Genomic DNA, 18,082 nt, shown 5'->3' with positions numbered 1-18,082 from the left:
GAATGTTTGTTTTTTGCGATTTTTGGCGTACGCAATCTCGAAGCATGTACATATACGTTTGACGGTTGGATTGTTGAAACTAGTTTCATACAATACATTTCCCATCAAAACATTACATTCACTATCACTTAGAGTTTATTTATACTTTCATCAAGTATAACATAATATTTTGTGGTATCCACTAGTGTAAATATTTTAAAATTGAAGATCGAATTAGTTCATTGTATTCATATAGGGTCAAGGAGTGTAGCTGTAAAAAATCATCAAAATCGGAGTTAAAACTACCGTTAAATCGTGCGTTTTTGTTTATAACCGTCGAAAAGGTTTGTTCCGTTACTTGGTATCTGAATGTTTGTTTTTCTCAATTTTTGGCGTATGCGATCTCGGAATATATACAAACAAGTTTGACGGTTGGATCGTTGAAATTAGTTTCGTACAATGCGTATCCCATCAAAACGATAGATTCCCTAACACTTAGAGTTTATTTATACTATCATTAAGTTTAACATAACACTTTGTGGTATCCGCTTATGTAAATATTTTAAATTGAGAATCAAATCGGTTCGTTGTATTCATATAGGCTCAAGGAGTGTAGTTGTAAAAAATCATCAAAATCGGAGTTAAAATAACCGTTAAATCGTGATTTTTCGTTTATAACTGTCGAAAGGTTTTGTCTCGTTACTTGATCTTTGGATGTTTGTTTTTTTCCAATTTTTGGCGTATGCGATCTCGGAATATATACAAACAAGTTTGATGGTTGGATCGTTGAAATTAGTTTCGTAGAATGCGTATTTCATCAAAACGATAGATTTCCTAACACTTGGAGTTTATTTATACTATCATTAAGTTTAACGTAACATTTTGTGGTATCCGCTTGTGTAAATATTTTAAATTGACAATCGAATTGGTTCGTTGTATTCATATAGGCTCAATGAGTGTAGTTGTAAAAAGTCATCAAATTGGAGTTAAAATAACCGTTAAATCGTGATTTTTCGTTTATAACCGTCGAAAGGTTTTGTCCTGTTACTTGATATTTGGATGTTTGTTTTTTCCAATTTTTGGCGTATGTGATCTCGGAATATATACAAACAATTTTAACGGTTGGATCGTTGAAATTAATTTCGTACAATGCGTATTCCATCAAGTTCAAAGGTATATATATTTATTAAGTAAATTTTCAGTAAAATTTATATTTAAAAAAAAAAAAATAAATAAAAAAACCTTGTGCGACGTCGAAATGTATACCTGTGTTGCGCATTTGTCATTATTTTGGCGGGGCAATTGTAAAAAATAGGCGTTTTTTTAAAAAAATTTCCCAAATTTTCCAAACCAAAAGCCTTCCGCTCTCTCATCTCTCTCACTCGGTCTCTCTTCCCAAACCAAACCCAAATCTTTCTCCTAACTCCAGCCGACTATCCTCCTCAGCCAATTCCACCCGAGTACCAGAATCACTCTCAGACTCTTAGTCCCTCGACTCCCTTCCCTCGACTCTCCAACTCTCAATCGTCCTCCTCCTCGTAGTGCTCACCAGCCATCACCGCCGTCGACCAACACAACGGCACCATCCATCATCCTTCTCGACGACATCCCAGAGAACCCAGGCCATCACCCCATCACCCCCGCCGTCGATTCTCTCCTCTTCGACAACACCCCCCGCCGTCATCCCTCTAAAATTTAGGTAATTTTGATTTAAGGTTTTGTTATTAATGTGAATTTCTGGTGTAGGGATTTTAGGGTTTTTAAATTAGAATTTGTAGATTGATGATTGTTCTGTTGCCACCATTTAGGGTTTTCCTAAAATTTGAATTGCATTTGTAGATTGATGATTGATGGCTGGTGTTATGTATGTTTATAGATGATTGGTTGAAATATCATGCGATCATTTTTCCATTTGTCGTTTGGCCCAATTTCATTTGTCAACATCATGATTTCAATTCCACAATTTCCATCCGAGCCTTTTCTTTTCTTTGCTACTATATTAAATGAAATGATACGGTTGATACCGTCCAACCACCGTTTCATTTTTCTGCATTTGAGTTATGAGTTGTATGAATCTAAGAATTATTTAAAGTCAAAACTAATGAACTTGACTTAGTAGCCGTAAATCATAGTTAACTACATCCTATGACTTTTGAACCGAGTTGAGATTTCCATAACCAAAGGCATTTTAGACTGGTTGTTACCTACTGTTGTCAAATAGTAAAGGTAGTTATAATGCTACTGGGAATTTCAGGACCTCAGCAAGTTCTATATTGTTTTTCCATGTTAGTGAATGCTCTTGATTCTTCATCTCCTAGGCTGTTGTATTCATATGACTATGTAGGTCGTGTAGCGGATAATTGATTGAATTGGATGATTGTTAGTTCTGAATCTGCTTTATATGCTGCAACTGAGAGTGATATCATTGTTGGTGTGAAAGTCAGTCGAAATGCCACAACTGAAAGTGATTTCATTGTTGGTATGATGGACACTGGAATTTGGCCTGAAGGTGAGAGCTTTAAAGATGAAGGTTTTGGTCCTCCTCCTAAGAAGTGGAAAGGTGTTTGTGAAGGCGGCAAAAATTTCACCTGCAACAAGTATGTCTCTCAATATTTACATGCATAAAGTTATCAATTATACGAATTAAAACTTTTGGTTGAGTTTATTCATTTCAAAATTTCATAATTAAACTACTTTTGTAATGGTTTTGCCTTTGTACTTTGCAACATCTAGTCAACATCAAGAAATGTTTGTTTTGCAGAAAGATCGTTGGTGCTCGATATTACTTAACAGACTCTGCAAGGGATTTCTGGGGTCATGGAACTCACTGTGCATCAATTGTAGCCAGGAGTCCTGTAAAGGATGTAAGCTTTTACGGACTAGCAAATGGTACTACAAGAGGAGGTGTACCTGTTGCGAGAATCACAGCATATAAAGTCTGTGATCTTGATTTCGGGTGTAGTTCAGACAGTATCATGGCTGCTTTTGACGATGCAATTGCTGATGAAGTTGACATCATTTCAATTTCACTTAATGGATTTTTTCGTTCTGAGCCTCATTTTTATATTGACCCGATTGCAATTGGTGCCTTTCATGCCATGAAGAAAGGGATACTAACTTCACAGTCTGCCGGAACCATATTTAATAGTTATAAGGTTGGTCCTGTGTCAAGTGTAGCACCATGGATATTCACAGTTGCAGCTAGTACCACAGATCGCCGGATTATTGACAGCACTGTTCTTGCAATTGGAAAGAAACTAGTCGTATGTCTCATCCACTTCCTTTTTCAACAAAATAAAAACATTTTATGAATACTTGTATATACTGTGGCTCAGATTGTTTTCATTTCAATACTTTTTAATGTTCTTATCACAAACAGGGGCACTTTACGAACACGTTCACATTAAATGGAACAAATTTTCCTCTCATATATGGAAAAGATGCTTCAAGAACAAAATGCTCTCAAAGCTAGCTTGGTAATTCTTGTCCCTGTTTCACTTTTACTGCATACAATATAAAGGAATAAAAATGAAACTATAGTACTGACTTCTTGTTGCATTTTAGTATATGTTGGGAAGGTTGCCTGGACCCTGATTTAGTTAAGGGAAAGATAGTTGTATGTGAGAAGAACACTAGATTTCCTGGGGCTTACAGATCTGGGGCAGTTGGGATAATTTTTGTTAATTTTATGAACAAAACTTTTTCTCAAGTTCTCCCATTTCCTGGGGTGAATTTAATCACAGAAGAGCTAAATGTGGTCAAGTCCTACATGAACTCCACCAGGTATAGATTCATTTGAATACTGTTAAGGTTGGCGATTTTCGATCACGTTGCTTTTTAAATTCTTGAAAGCCTCTCTTATTTTACAGGGTCCCTCAAGCGACGATATTACAAAGTGAAGTCATAAAAGATGTTGATGCGCCTCTTGTTTCTATCACGTCTGCGACTGGACCAAATTTAGTTGACTATGTTCTGAATTTGATGATTCTTCATCTCCTAGACTGTTGTATTCATTTGACTATGTAGGTCCAGGACGAGGAGATGAGGACCTATACCGGGACGGTGAGAGACTTTGTACGAGCTATGTCTAGCCTCCAAATCTCACTACTAGCACTTAATTTTGCTCCACCTTCGACCTCAGAGCTACCTCGCCTTGTCGATACCCAGTAGCTTGACATATCAAACCTAGAAGACTACTTGTAGTTTTTTCTTTTTTGTTCGAACATCTTGTACGTACATTTTCATATATTTTATAATTAAATACTTTTGCTTGGTTAATTCATTATTGTTTAGAATTTAATTACAATATTTATTAAAAATTAAAAAAAAAATATTTTTGATGAAAACAAAAAAAAGGGATTTGCGCTACGTCGTGCAAAGCCACGAAGTCACTTTGCACGACGCATGACTACGTCGCGCAAAGACACCTATGCCACTTTGCGCGACGCATGTAACCCCTTCGTCGTGCAAAGCCTTATGTCACTGCCTTGCCGCGACGGTTTGCGCGCGACGAAGGTTCGTTGAGCAAAGTTTTGCGCGACGTTTTTTGACTTTGTGCGACGAAGAACCTGCGTCGCGCAAAGTGTTTTTTTTACTAGTGGATGAAGACTAAGCTGGCATGCTGCTACCTTCCCTACGCCATGGCAGGCCAAAAACAGGTTAATCCCAAATTTCTAACCCCCAACCCACCATCGTATCGTGTCAACGTGGCTTGACCCCACCTGGTTGACTGAATAAATCCTAGTAAGTTTCTTCTACCAATGTTAAACACCGCAATCTTTTTGCAGCAATGGAAACACCACCATGCTCCAAGGAACCAATCCCCTCCCACCTGCCAGCTATTGGATATGTAAGACACCTAAGCAATTGCCACATCAGCAAGTGCTTAGTGTGAGGGTTGATTTTAACAGAGTGTAGTATAAAAGACTTTTTCCTCTCTCATTGCAACCGACTTTGTAAAAACAATTTCTGAGAAATATAAAAGCTTGGGTTTCCGTCTTCATCAAGTTTCTTCATCTTTAGCTTTGATTTTGATTCTTTGGTGTTAATATGGTATCAGAGCCAATTTTTGCTTGCGCAATAGGTTCTGGACTTCCGCTGCTCCGGTTTGTCGATATGTTGTTCTTGTTCGCAGTTCATTTCACAAGTTAATCGAAATTCTGATTTGGGTATTTTCTTGATTTCTTGCCTCTTGTTTCTACTTGGATTGTGCTATAATCTTGATATAGGTATTTTCTGTTCTACTGAAGGCCGATGCCAAGAACAGTATTTTGTTGTTAATCTGTGATAATTTTTTAGTCGAATCTTGATATGCTCATGTGAAAGGCTGATGCCATTATTCTTGACTTCTTGATGAACCAAGGTCAATAACCATATTGTTCATCTTGATTTGTTCTTGTTGAGTGTTGATTCTGAATTTTTCATCTGGGTTATTTCATCCTTGTGTTCATGGTATTTTTCTCATTTGGGTTGTATTGTTGGAGATATCTTGGTGTAATCATGTTGGATTCGATTAAGCTTGAGAATCTTTTGGGCATGTTGACTATTAAATTGAATGATGACAACTTCATCAAATGGAATTTCCAGTTTTGTTCCGTTCTTCGTGGGTATGATTTGTTTGATCATTTCACTGGTGATTCTGTGTGTCCTCCAAAGTATGTGATTAAGGCTGAGTCTGGTGTTACTAAAGAAGTTAATGCTGCTTACAAATCTTGGATAGATATGGCATTGTTAAGTCTTCTTCTTGCTACTCTTAATGATGATGCAATAGAACATGTTGTGGGTTGTAAGACCTCTTATGAGGCATGGACTGCTCTGTAAGACAGGTATATGTCTGTGTCTAGTGCACGTGTTAATCATCTTAAAGCAAAATTACATACCATTCAAAAGGGTAGTGATAATGTTGACAAGTATCTGTTGAGACTTAAAGTCATTAAAGATAAGTTGCATGCTGTTGGTGAAAATATTTCTGATAATGACATTATTATAGCAACTTTGACAAGTCTTCCAGTTGATTTTGATATGATTAGGACATTTATACTTGCTAGGGATTCACCTATGACATTATTATAGCAGCTTTGACAGGTCTTCCAGCTTGTCAAACATATTGGCATTGGCACATTACATAATAATTCTCATACTCTGTATCTTAAAAATATTTTTCATGTTCCGATGTTACAAGTTAATCTACTCTCTGTGAAGCAACTATGCAAGGACAATAATAGTTGGTTCATCTATGATGATCTTCAATTCTTTGTGCAGGACAAGGCAACAGGGGTGGTTCTTTATCAAGGAAAGAGTAGCAATGATGAGCTGTTTCGAATACATATACACGTGTTTCCAAAGTTGCTGAATCAAGGTGTTTTTTCTACCACTGCTCTATTGGGAAAGGTTGTTAAATCCTCATTGTGGCATCTCAGATTGGGGCATCCATCTAATTAGATTTTAGAAGCTATGCTTAGAAATTCTAATATTCCTACTACTAGTGATGTACATACTCACACTTGCAGACATTGTCTTAGTGGGAAGATGAGTAGACTTTCATTTCCTGAAAAGATAGATAGGGTTGAAGTACCTTTTCACAAAATTCATAGTGATGTTTGGGGTCCTTCAATGATTGTAGCACTTGAGGGATTCAGATACTATGTGTCTTTTGTTGATGAAGCTACCAAATTTGTATGGATTTTCCCTTTAATGAATAAATCAGAAGTTTTTGCTGCATTTTTCAGGTTTTCTGCCTATGTTGTCAATCAGTTTAATACACAAATTAAAGTTTTGCAGTCTGATGGTGGTGGTGAATTTTTGAACAATAAATTTAAGGATTATCTTGCAACCAATTGTATAGTACATTATGTTTCTTGTCCTTACACACCACAGCAAAATGGATTAGTGGAAGGAAACATAGACATGTCGTGGAGACTGCATTAACTATGTTGTCAGCTGCCTCTTTACCACATAAGTTTTGGTACCATGCTGTTGCACATGCATTATTTTTAATCAATAGGATGCCTACCAAGATTCTTGGGATGGATTCACCTTTTGAGAGGCTTTTTCATACGAAACCTGATATATCTTCTTTGAAAGTCTTTGGTTTAGCCATATATCCCTATCTTAGGCCCTACAATGATCACAAACTTCAATCAAGAACTAGCCAATGTGTGTTTTTGGGGTTTACTTTTGGATACAAAGTTGCTATTTGTTACAATATTGCCATAGAAAAATTGTTAATGTCCAGGCATGTGATACATGATGAAAAATGTTTTCCTTTTGCTGCTTTGAGGTCTACTTCTATGTCTCAATGTTCAAAAGTTGTTTCATCTCCTAGTTATTCTACACGACCAGTTGTGGTTCATTTGCCTGCAGCTTCTGCACCAATAGTCTCATCTCACTTTGGTATTTAGTCTCAAGATGACTCGCTTAATCATGTTTCCCAAGTTTCTTCATCCATGAGCAGTTCATCACATTCTCCTAGTTCACATAATTTTGTACATGATTCTATTATAGTGGCTCCATCTTCCAGTTCAAATGCTACTCTTTCCCACCCCTCTTCAGTGTTGCTTGTCCCATCCCCTCAACAATTACATGTTGTATTGCCTCTAATTAAGTCATCTTGATCTCATGATTTCTTGTCCACTGATGTTCCACATGGTATTCTGTTGATGCACAAAATCAGGGAGGACTTTGGTACAACAGAAAGTGTCAGGTTTTGTGACATTCGCTTGGTTGCTTCGGTCACTAGTGAGGATAAGTACGTAAATGAATAGAGACATGGAAGCAAACACAAGATGTACGTGGTTCACCCAGATTGGCTACGTCCACGGAGTAGAGGAGTTCTCATTAATTGTGAAGGGTTACACAAGTACATAGGTTCAAGCTCTCCTTTTGTGAGTACTAGTGAATGATTTAGTACAAATGACATTAGGAAATATTGTGGGAGAATGATCTCATTTTATAGAAGAGTTTCTAGCTTTGTTCTGACATTGACACGTGTCGTGTTGTGATTGGCTTCTGATGTTGACACGTGTTGCGCTGTGATTGGCTTCTGATGTCGACACGTGTCGCATTGTGATTGGCCTCCTGGTTGAAGGGAAGCTCTTCTGGGTCCTTGACGGTATAACGTTGACCGGTGCTTAGTAGTTTCGGGATTGGTCAAGTATAGTACAAACAGTGCTCCCCTAAGTTCCCGAGTGAGGGAAGCTCCTCGGTTGGGGACTTGCAAGATCCAAGCCATTGAGTAATCACGAAACTTCTAAGTACTGAAGTGTGGTATCATTTTCACGTGCCTTATCTGTCTCATATGTAGATGTGGCATCTTCTCTGGAAGTACTTTTCCTCCATCCATGGGTGGTATCTTTAACCGATGAAGATGCACAAGGTAATGTATCAATTTCACTTGAAGCTTACTTGTAGTTTCGGGCTTGGTCAAGTGCGATACAAACCCTATAGTAGGAGTCCCCCAAGTCGCCGAGCTAGGAGATCTGCCGAAAGAGGTGACAGACAAGGTAAGCAGTCAAACTTCCAAGCAAGCAACCCAGGATCGGAGGTTCGACTTCGGCTTCCGGTTGATTGTTCTCCTTCTCCTTGTCTCTCATTCAGCTGCCAGGATAAGGAGAAGCAAATGGAGAAAAGATGATATGAGATACTTTTACTTTTGAAGAAGTAACTTTCCACAGGCTTATTCTTGAACTGTGCTAGATGGTTTTCTGGTTCCCTTCAGAGTATAAGGCCGACTCAAGAATTTGAGGGTCAAAACAAGTCCATCAAATCTAGAGTACGTTCGACCTTGATGATATAGGATACTTTTGTTGTTGACGAAATAGTGAATGTGGTATGGAAAGGTGTCGTGCTGTAGTGATCTATTTCAGCTCACCGTTGAACCTTCTGCTTCAATCTTTTGCATGGCAGAAGTGGTGTGCAACCTTTGCATTTAAATGGTCTTTCAGAACATTCCTTCATAGTGACTCATCCACGCTTGGCAGCTTCAGTGTAAAGAGCCAATATCTGATCAACTGTCATGAGGTATGTGCCGGTGGAATTCATGACCTTGACAGCAGTTGAGGATGAGTTCTCGAGAGCAATGCTAAGTAAGCAACCAGGCAAAGGTCTCAGGCAGTCAGTTCCAGATTGGAGGTTTGATTTCAGGTTCCGACTGACTGCTCTCTTTCTCTTTGTCCTGCAGGTGTGGACAAGGACGAAGACAAGGACAGAGAGAAAGCATGATATGAGATACTCTTGCTTTCGACCCTGATGATATGAGATACTCTTGTTCTTGGTGTGGCTTATTTGCTGAGGTATTATCGGGGGAAAATAAAGCTGAGTATTTCGAGAGGTTATGTTGAGGGTGCATTCTCGAATGCGAGAAAGGGTTGAGCATTTTTGCAGGTTTGCCTGTCCGTTGAGGAGGGAGGTCGATGTATATAGGGATTTCCCAATAACAAGTAGTAATGCTATTCCTTTACCCTTCTTGGTCACAGCAATGTAGTGGGAGCTGCCAGGTTCACGTGTTTTAACTTTGTCAGAGCACTTTGAAAAAGTGGTATGTGGTATCTGGAAAGCTGATGTTGCGTGTGAAGATTACAGACAAGCTTTATCTAAGGAAATCTGGCTCTCGAAGTTCTGAGAGTTGTGCCTCTTCGGTTTTCGAACAAGCAATCCCGTCGGGGATATGGCTCTCGAGATTCGGAAAGCGGTGCCGCTTCGGTTTTTGAGAAAGTAATTATGTTGAGAGTCTTTTCTCGAATGTGAGTAAAGGTTGGACGTTCTTGCTAGCCTGTCTTGCCACGGAACATGAAGGTCGACACATATAGGGACTTTCCAGTTGTCAAGCAGTGGTGCTGTTCCTTTACCCTTGTGGGTAATAGTAGGGTAGCTGGAACTTCGAAATTCTCGTGCCTAAACTTTGTCAGAGATCTTTGGCAAAGTTATATGTGGTACCCGAGGAGTTGATGATGCGTGTGGAGAGTGGTGATTGAACAGTAAGATTCACGTGCTTTCTACTTCACCAGAAATCTTCGACAGATTGCCCGTAATTTTCGCAAAGCTGAGTGTGCATGTGACAGGTGCTGACGAGGCTGAAAAAGCAGGTGCTTCTTCGATTTTTGAGATCGGCCCTCGTGGTCTCTGAGCAGCTCAGCTTTCGAGAAAGCAAACGTCTCTTTGATTTCTGAAGCTCCGTCAAGTGCAGATTTTTATAGAGGTTGGCATTAAGTTCCACAGCACACTTGAATCTCCACCAGTAGAAGCTCCCTTCTTGCACTTCTAAGATCTTGATTTGTCTGACCTCTTCCCTTTCCAACACCTTTGAAAATGTCTGGCCCCTCTGACCGTCGTTTTGACTTGAACCTTGGAGAAGAGACAGCCACGCCTTCTCCAGACAACATATGGCGCCCATCCTTCATATCCCCTACCGGTCCTCTTACCGTTAGGGATTCTGTGATGAAGAATGATATGACCGCTGCGGTGGTGGCCAGGAACCTTCTCACTCCCAAAGATAACAGACTACTTTCCAAACGGTCTGATGAGTTGGCTGTTAAGGATTCTCTGACTCTTAGTGTTCAGTATGCAGGTTCTGTGTCTAATATGGCCCAACGCCTATTTGCTAGAACCCGCCAAGTTGAATCATTGGCTGCTGAAGTGATGAGTCTCAAACAGGAGATTAGAGGGCTCAAGCATGAGAATAAACAGTTGCATCGGCTCGCACATGACTATGCTACAAACATGAAGATGAAGCTTGACCAGATGAAGGAATCTGATGGTCAGGTTTTACTTGATCATCAGCGGTTTGTGGGTTTGTTCCAAAGGCATTTATTACCGTCGTCTTCTGGGGCTGTACCGCGTAATGAAGCTCGAAATGATCAACCTCCGATGCCTTCTCCTTCTGGGGTTCTGTCCAGTACTGAGGCTCCAGATAACCACTCTCCGGTGCTTTCTCTTTCTAGGGCTCTACCGACTGCTGAGACTTCCCCTGAGCAACCTTTGTGAAGACTCCCTCTTGTTTGTTTATTTTGATTCATGTATATATATACATATTTGTAACTTATCGGAAATATCAATAAACAAGATTTGCTTCATTTCAACGTATTGTGTTAAATACACTAAGGCCTTCTTCACTAAGTTCTTTGAATTTTTCCTTTTGTTGAAGCTTGTATGTTGAAACTTTGTGAGTGAAGCATGTAGGTTGAGGTAGTGCTCCCTTAATTTCCCGAGTGAGGAAAACTTCTCGTTTGGAGACTTGAAAAATCCAAGTTACTGAGTGGTCGTGAGACTTCCGAGTATCAAGGTGCAGTAACATATGGTAGGAGTCCCCCAAGTCTCTGGTCGAGGGAGTTGACGAATGAGGCATTTCCTTTCTAAGTGGTAGCCCAAAACTCCTTCATATATATTTGTTATGAAAGTTGTTAGGCCCAAAGAAGAGGAGGCCTAGGCATTTTTTTTTTTGATTTTTCAAATTTCCGGATTTTTGAATTTTCGAATTTCTGAAAAAAAAAAATAAAAAAAAAAAATATATATATATATATATATATATATATATATATATATATTTATAAGCTTTGTAGGTGAAGCTTCGGTGTTGAAGCTTTGTAGGTGAAGTTTTGAGGTTGAAGCTTTGTTGGGCACCATGAATTGATTTTGCTTCACACTATCTTGATGAAGAGTGTGTGAAGCTTTTATATGTTTTGGTGTTGAAATTTTGTATTGTAGGTGAAGCTTTGGGATTGAAGCTTGATAGGTGAAGCTTTGGTGTTGAAGCTTTATAGGTGAAGCTTTTGTTGGCACCATAAATTAATTTTGCTTCACACTATCTTGATGAAGATAGTGCAAAGCTTTTGAGATTGATATTTGTCCTCCATTGATGAATCTTTTGTTGGCACCATAAATTGATCTTGCTTCACACTATCTTGATGAAGATAGTGCGAAGCTTTTGAGATTGATATTTGTCCTCCATTGATGAAGCTTTTGTTGGCACCATAAATTGATTTTGCTTCACACTATCTTGATGAAGATAGTGCAAAGCTTTTGAGATTGATATTTGTCCTCCATTGATGAAGCTTTTGTTGGCACCATAAATTGATTTTGCTTCACACTATCTTGATGAAGATAGTGCAAAGCTTGTGAGATTGATATTTGTCCTCCATTGATGAAGCTTTTGTTGGCACCATAAATTGATTTTGCTTCACACTATCTTGATGAAGATAGTGCAAAGCTTTTGAGATTGATATTTGTCATCCATTGATGAAGCTTTTGTTGGCACCATAAATTGATTTTACTTCACACTATCTTGATGAAGATAGTGCGAAGCTTTTGAGGATTGTAGTTGTGTTCCATTGATGAAGCTTTGTTGAATTTCCCAATTTCCAATTTCCTCTTTTTTTTTTTTTTTTTTTTTTTGGGAAAACTAGAAATTTGAAAATGTGGGAGAGGCAACGTATACAAATTTTGCTTCCATACTGTTAAGCGAGAGATTGTGATGCAAGCCACATCTTGTAGTAGTCGAAGGTTTGGATGAACCATATAAATTGAATTTGCTTCGAACAGTCCTAATCAAGAGCGTGTGAAGCTTTCTATGAGTTGTAGTGTTTGCATTGTTACAGAGGAGAAATGTCTGAAGCAGATGCAAGAGGGCTGAAGAGCTTGATCTTCGTATACCATGCACTGAAGCCATTGTTGGCTTGCAATAAGACTTTGTTGGTGACTATAGCTCTTGTTAGGCATAAGTGCTCCCCTAGTTGAGTTGTAAAGCTTGATGGTTTTTGATTATTTGTGAATGCTAGGAGTTCACATGTACAAGTTGTACCACTCGTTTTCTGGTTAGTGGAATGAATGGTGGGTTGCTTTCATCACTTGGTTGGTGGTACGAATGTGAATTCCTTAATCACATTTCATCACATTTCATCACCTGGTTGGTGACATGAAGGAGAGTACGCGTTGTACATTTCATCACCTGGTTGGTGGCATGAAGGAGAGTACGCGTTGTACATTTCATCACCTGGTTGGTGGCATGAAGATGAGTTCCTTCTTCACCTGATTGGTGATAAGGGTGGCAAGTTTCCAAATAATATTAGAGTACGGGTTGTACATTTCATCACCTAGTTGGTGGTACGAAGGTGAGTTCCTTCATCACCTAGTTGGTGAGAATAAGGGCAAGGTGTCGAGGCACATTGTGGCAAATGTCGAATGACACAAAGTGTGTTGAACCCTTTCGAAGCACAGTTGGCTTATGTATGGATGTGTTGGAATGTATGATGTTTATGTATGAATGTGTTGGAATGTATGATGTTTATGTATGAATGTATTAGAATGTATGATGTTTATGTATGAATGTGTTGGAATGTATGATGTAGATCCTTTGTATAGTCTTGTTGACACATATTTAGATTTTGTTTTGTATTGGAAACATTTGCGTTGAAGCTTCAACACTTGAGTGTTTCATTGCTCAGAATGTAAAAGAGTTTAGGGCCGAGTTGGCTAAATCACCTCTTTATTGAATTCATACCAAATGGTCTTTGTTACATAGGATGCCGAACGGCTGTAGCTTAACACTTGTACAATGTGAGTCTATTTGTATTAGTACTTCAAGTGGTCAGCATTCCATGGATGGCCAAGGGTCTTGCCGTCGGAGCTTCTGAGCTTATAGGAGCCAGGGCGGCTGATGCCGACGACCTCGAACGGTCAATCCCAGTTAGGACTGAGTGTTCATTCACTCGGGACTCTATCACAGAGTAATCTTTTCTTCAGTACCCAGTCTCCCACTTTGAAGGAGCGAGGTTTGACCCTTGAGTCGTAGTAGTTGGAGATGCGCTGCTTGTAGGCGACATTCCTCAGGTGAGCCTGATTTCTGTGTTCCTCGACTAGATCCAGGTTGAGGGTGAGTTGGTTGTCGTTTTCACTCTGCATGTAGTTCTGGATTCGGTATGTTGCTTGCTCAAGCTCAACCGGGACAACTGCTTCTGTACCAAAAGCAAGTGAGAATGAAGTTTCTCCTGTGGAAGTCCAATATGAAGTGCGGTATGACCAAAGAACTTGGGGTACGGATTCTGGCCAACAACCTTTAGCTTTGTCCAAGCTAGTTTTCAGAGTGCGCTTGATTATTTTGTTAACGGCCTCGACTTGTCCATTAGATTGGGGATGGGCTGGAGAGGCAAAACATAAGTTGATGTTGAACTTAGAGCAGAACATCCTGAAGTTCTTATTATCGAACTGCCGCCCATTTGTCCGTGACTATCGCATTAGGAATGCCGAATCTGCAGAGGATGTTCTTCTATACGAAGTCTTCTATTTTTGCCTCAGTAATGGTTGCCAAGGGTTATACTTCAACCCACTTTGTGAAGTAGTCAACTGCAACGATTGCATAGCGGACCTTGTCCTTCCCTGCAGGCATTGGGCCGATCAAATCAAGTCCCCATTGGGCAAATGGCCAAGGGCTGATCATAGGAGTGAGCGGCTCAGGAGGGGAGTGAGGGATAATTGCATAGCGTTGACACTTATCACATGAGCGAGATATTCTAATGGCATCTTGGTGGAGTGTTGGCCAATAGTATCATTGGCGAAAAGTCTTGTGTGCTAGGGATCGAGACCCAGCATGATCTCCGCAGACTTCTTCATGTATTTCCCGAAGGACAATTTCCGCCTCCGCAGGTGTAAGGCATCTAAGGTATGGTAGGGTAAAACCGCGCTTGTAGAGTTGGTCGTTAATGATCAGGTAGCGGGCAGACTTGTATCGAATCCGCTTAGCTTGGACTTTGTCAATTGAGAGGGTGCCATGAGCAAGGAATTTATAAATTGGGGTGATCCAACTATCTCCTTGTTGTAAATTGCACACTTCCGCAACCATGGTGCTTGGTACTGCCAACAATTCGACATGAATTTTTCTCCCAATCTTGTCTTCCACTACCGAGGCGAGGCGAGCCAAAGCGTCTGTATGATTGTTTGCCGCTCGAGGAACTTGGGTGATCTGGTAGTGGAAGTGCTTGAGCAAAAGTCGCGTTTGCGCAAGATATGCTGCCATGGAGCTATCCTTAGCATTAAAGTTGTTTGTGACTTGGTTGACCACTAATTGGGAGTCACTGAAGATATCAATTCGTTTAACCCCAAGATGCTTGGCCAAACGTAAGCCTGCTAGAAGGGCTTCGTATTCGGCCTCGTTGTTCGATGCCTTGAATTTGAAACGAAGAGCGTATTCTATCGCCACTTTGTCGGGGGTAGTGAGGACTAATCCTGCTCCGCAGCCCTGTTGGTTGGATGAGCCATCAACATACAGACTCCATGCTGGGGTTGTTGGTTCTATCTTTTGAGCTTCCAATGGTAATGAAGCTACTGCTTCAGGTGTAGAAGCAATGTCAATAGGATATGTGAAGTCGGCGATGAAATCTGCTACTGCTTGACCTTTTTCGGTTGGTTTTGGTTGGTAGGAGATGTCAAACTCACCCAATGCTATCGCCAATTTGATCATTCGGCCAGACGTGTCAGGACTCTGGAGTATCTGTCGAAGAGGGTGATTAGTAAGCACAATGATGACGTGTGCTTGGAAATAAAGGCGAAGTTTTCGAGCAGACATGACCAATGCTAGAGCTAATTTCTCAATGTTGGAGTATCGTGTCTCCGCATCTTGTAGGGCCTTGCTAGCATAGTAGACGGGCCGTTCGACACCACTGTCGTTTCGAATAAGAACAGAACTGACTGCTGAAGCCGAAACCGATAGATAGATAATGAGAGTGTCACCAACTTCTGGTTTGGAGAGCAGAGGGGCTTTACTCATGTACTCTTTGAGGTTCTTGAATGCCTTGGCACATTCCTCCGTCCATGTAATATACTTCTTATTTCCCTTGAGTGCTTTGAAGAAAGGAGCACATCTGTCTGTGGCCTTAGAGATGAATCTGGTTAAGGCTGCCACCTTGCCAGTAAGGCTTTGGATGTCTTTTGAAGTTACTGGCTCTTTCATGTCAAGGATTGCTTTGATCTTTTCGGGGTTAGCTTCAATGCCTTGTTGGCTAATCATGAAGCCTAAAAATTTACCAGAGCCCATGCCGAAAGCACATTTGTTGGGGTTCAACCTCAGTCGATACCTCTTTAGAATGGTGAAAGTTTCAGATAGGTTGGTGATGTGTTGATTAGTATGTTTGCTCTTGACTAACATATCATCAACGTAAACTTCCATGCTCTTCCCAATCTGTTCGGCGAACATTGAATTGACCAGTCTCTGATAAGTTGCTCCTGCATTCTTTAGACCAAATAGCATGACTTTGTAGCAATATAGTCCCCTGTCAGTAGTGAAGGCTGTGTGTTCTTGGTCTGAGGGGTTCATGAGGATTTGGTTGTATCCTGAATAAGCTTCCATGAAGCTCAAGAGCTCACACCCTGCCGTAGAGTCTATAAGTCTATCAATGAGAGGAAGGGGGAAACTATCCTTTGGGCATCCTTTGTTTAGGTCAGTGTAGTCGACACACATTCTCCACAAGACCTTTTGAAGCAGGAGACTTTCCTTGGTCGGATTTTTCTTAACAAGGATAACATTTGCTACCCATGTTGGGTAATTGACTTCACGGACGAAGCCTATGTCCTTAAGTTTTTCAACTTCTGCTTTCATCGCCTCGTATCGTTCAACATCATAAGATCTTCGCTTCTGTTTTACTGGTTTGGTTTTGGGATCAATACTCAAGTGGTGACAGATGATATCGGGAGAGATGCCCGGCATATCTTTATATGACCAAGCGAAGACCTCGGCGTTTTCTTGCAAAAATGAGATCAGTGACAACCGAATGGGTGGTGACAAAGTGGTGCCAATCTTCACCATGCGATCTGGATGGTCTTTGGAGATAGAGACATTCTCTAACTCTTCAGCGGGTTGTGCTTGCTGGGTGAAGGAGTCATCTCGAGGGTCGTCGGGTTGACTGTTGCCATCATGAAGATCCGAGTTGGCTTCATCTGGACTGGTCTTTACTACCTGGTTATGTATAGAGAGGGTCTCCTTGGGGACATGCAGGTGTTGTTACTTAACTGAAGTGTTGTAACATGATCGAGCACTAAGTTGATCTCCCCTGATGTATCCATTGTCGAAAGGGGTTGGAAACTTCATCAACAACATATGTGTGGATACCATGGCCTTGAGATCATTGATGCCTGTGCGCCCAAAGATGACATTGTATGCCGTCGGGCAATTGACCACTAGGAAGTTAGTGGTAATAGTAGCTGTGTAGGGGCCTGTACCAATGGTGAGGGGTAAGTGTATACTCCCTAAAGGTTGCACGATATCGCCAGAGAAGCTTATCAGAGGAGAAATCGAGCGATCGAGCAAGTGTTCAGCTACATTAAGTGCCTTGAAAGCTTCAGCAAACATGATATTGACTGAAGCACATGTGTCTATCAGGATTTGTTTCACATCAAAATTTGCTATGTGAGCCTCCACGATCAGCGGGTCGTTGTGAGGGTAGATGATACCTCTTTCTTCCTCAGGGTAGAAACATATTGGATCCCAGTTAGGCTTTTGATATTTGCCTCCCCTGATGTCTTCCACGTGAAACACTTGATGGCCAGGTCTTAAAGTTCGTTCACTGTTTTTCATGGCCCTATTGGAAGATTCAGACATAGGTGTGCCGCCGCTTATAGAATATATCACATTCACTTGGCGTTGGTTACGGTTATCCCTTGGAGGGTGAAGGAGGAACTGATCAATTTTTCCTTCACGTGCCAAAGCTTCAATATGATCATGGAGGATGACGCACTTCTCACCATCATGGCCATTATACTCGTGGTAGCAGCAAAACATGCCCGTGTTTTTCGTGGACTTGTAATCTGGCTGTCTTGGCTTTGGCTTTGGTATCAGATGAGCTATACTGGGGTAGATGGCCGCGCATGTAGCGTTCAAAGGTGTGTATGTCTCATACCTCGGGGTAGGGCCTGTCTTGACATGTGATTGGCCCACTGCATTGACTGCCTGGGGACGGGCGTTATTGTGACGATATCCTGAGTTATCCCGATAGTGCCCCTTATTCTTTTTATCAAAATGAGATTGGTGAGGATGGAAATCTTTCCTTTTGCCTTGGGATTGATATGTCTGCTGACTTGGCGAAGCATTAAATGAGGCTGGGGGGTGTGCTGCTATCGTTTG

The 18,082-nt window shown here is 40.7% G+C and overlaps 1 protein-coding gene and 1 long non-coding RNA gene across 4 annotated transcripts; both read left to right on the top strand.

The window, feature by feature from the left end:
• The first annotated feature begins 1,363 nt into the window (after positions 1 to 1,363).
• LOC103431071 (subtilisin-like protease SBT4.12) lies at positions 1,364 to 4,257 on the top strand. Of its 3 annotated transcripts, none has more exons than XR_011575699.1 (4): positions 1,364 to 1,678; positions 2,424 to 2,576; positions 2,741 to 3,762; positions 3,849 to 4,257. XR_011575699.1 is itself a non-coding variant. In XM_070812546.1 (3 exons), the coding sequence occupies exons 2-3, from the start codon at positions 2,461 to 2,463 to the stop codon at positions 3,288 to 3,290; spliced, it is 666 nt and encodes a 221-aa protein (XP_070668647.1). In that variant the 5' UTR covers positions 1,364 to 1,678; positions 2,424 to 2,460; the 3' UTR covers positions 3,291 to 4,257. The 3 variants fall into 3 exon arrangements, 1 of the variants encoding a protein (XP_070668647.1); XR_011575698.1 differs by having other exon boundaries at positions 1,381 to 1,678; positions 2,420 to 2,576; XM_070812546.1 differs by having other exon boundaries at positions 2,741 to 4,257.
• A 495-nt stretch (positions 4,258 to 4,752) lies between these two features.
• Positions 4,753 to 6,699, top strand: LOC139191558 (uncharacterized). The gene is made up of 2 exons (XR_011575613.1): positions 4,753 to 5,147; positions 6,241 to 6,699. It is a non-coding gene; the product is annotated as an uncharacterized lncRNA (long non-coding RNA).
• Positions 6,700 to 18,082: the final 11,383 nt, after the last annotated feature.

The sequence above is a fragment of the Malus domestica genome, chromosome 14 (assembly GCF_042453785.1).
Source record: "Malus domestica chromosome 14, GDT2T_hap1".
NCBI classification, from domain to species: domain Eukaryota; kingdom Viridiplantae; phylum Streptophyta; class Magnoliopsida; order Rosales; family Rosaceae; genus Malus; species Malus domestica.
This window is presented reverse-complemented; position numbering and strand designations above follow the sequence as displayed.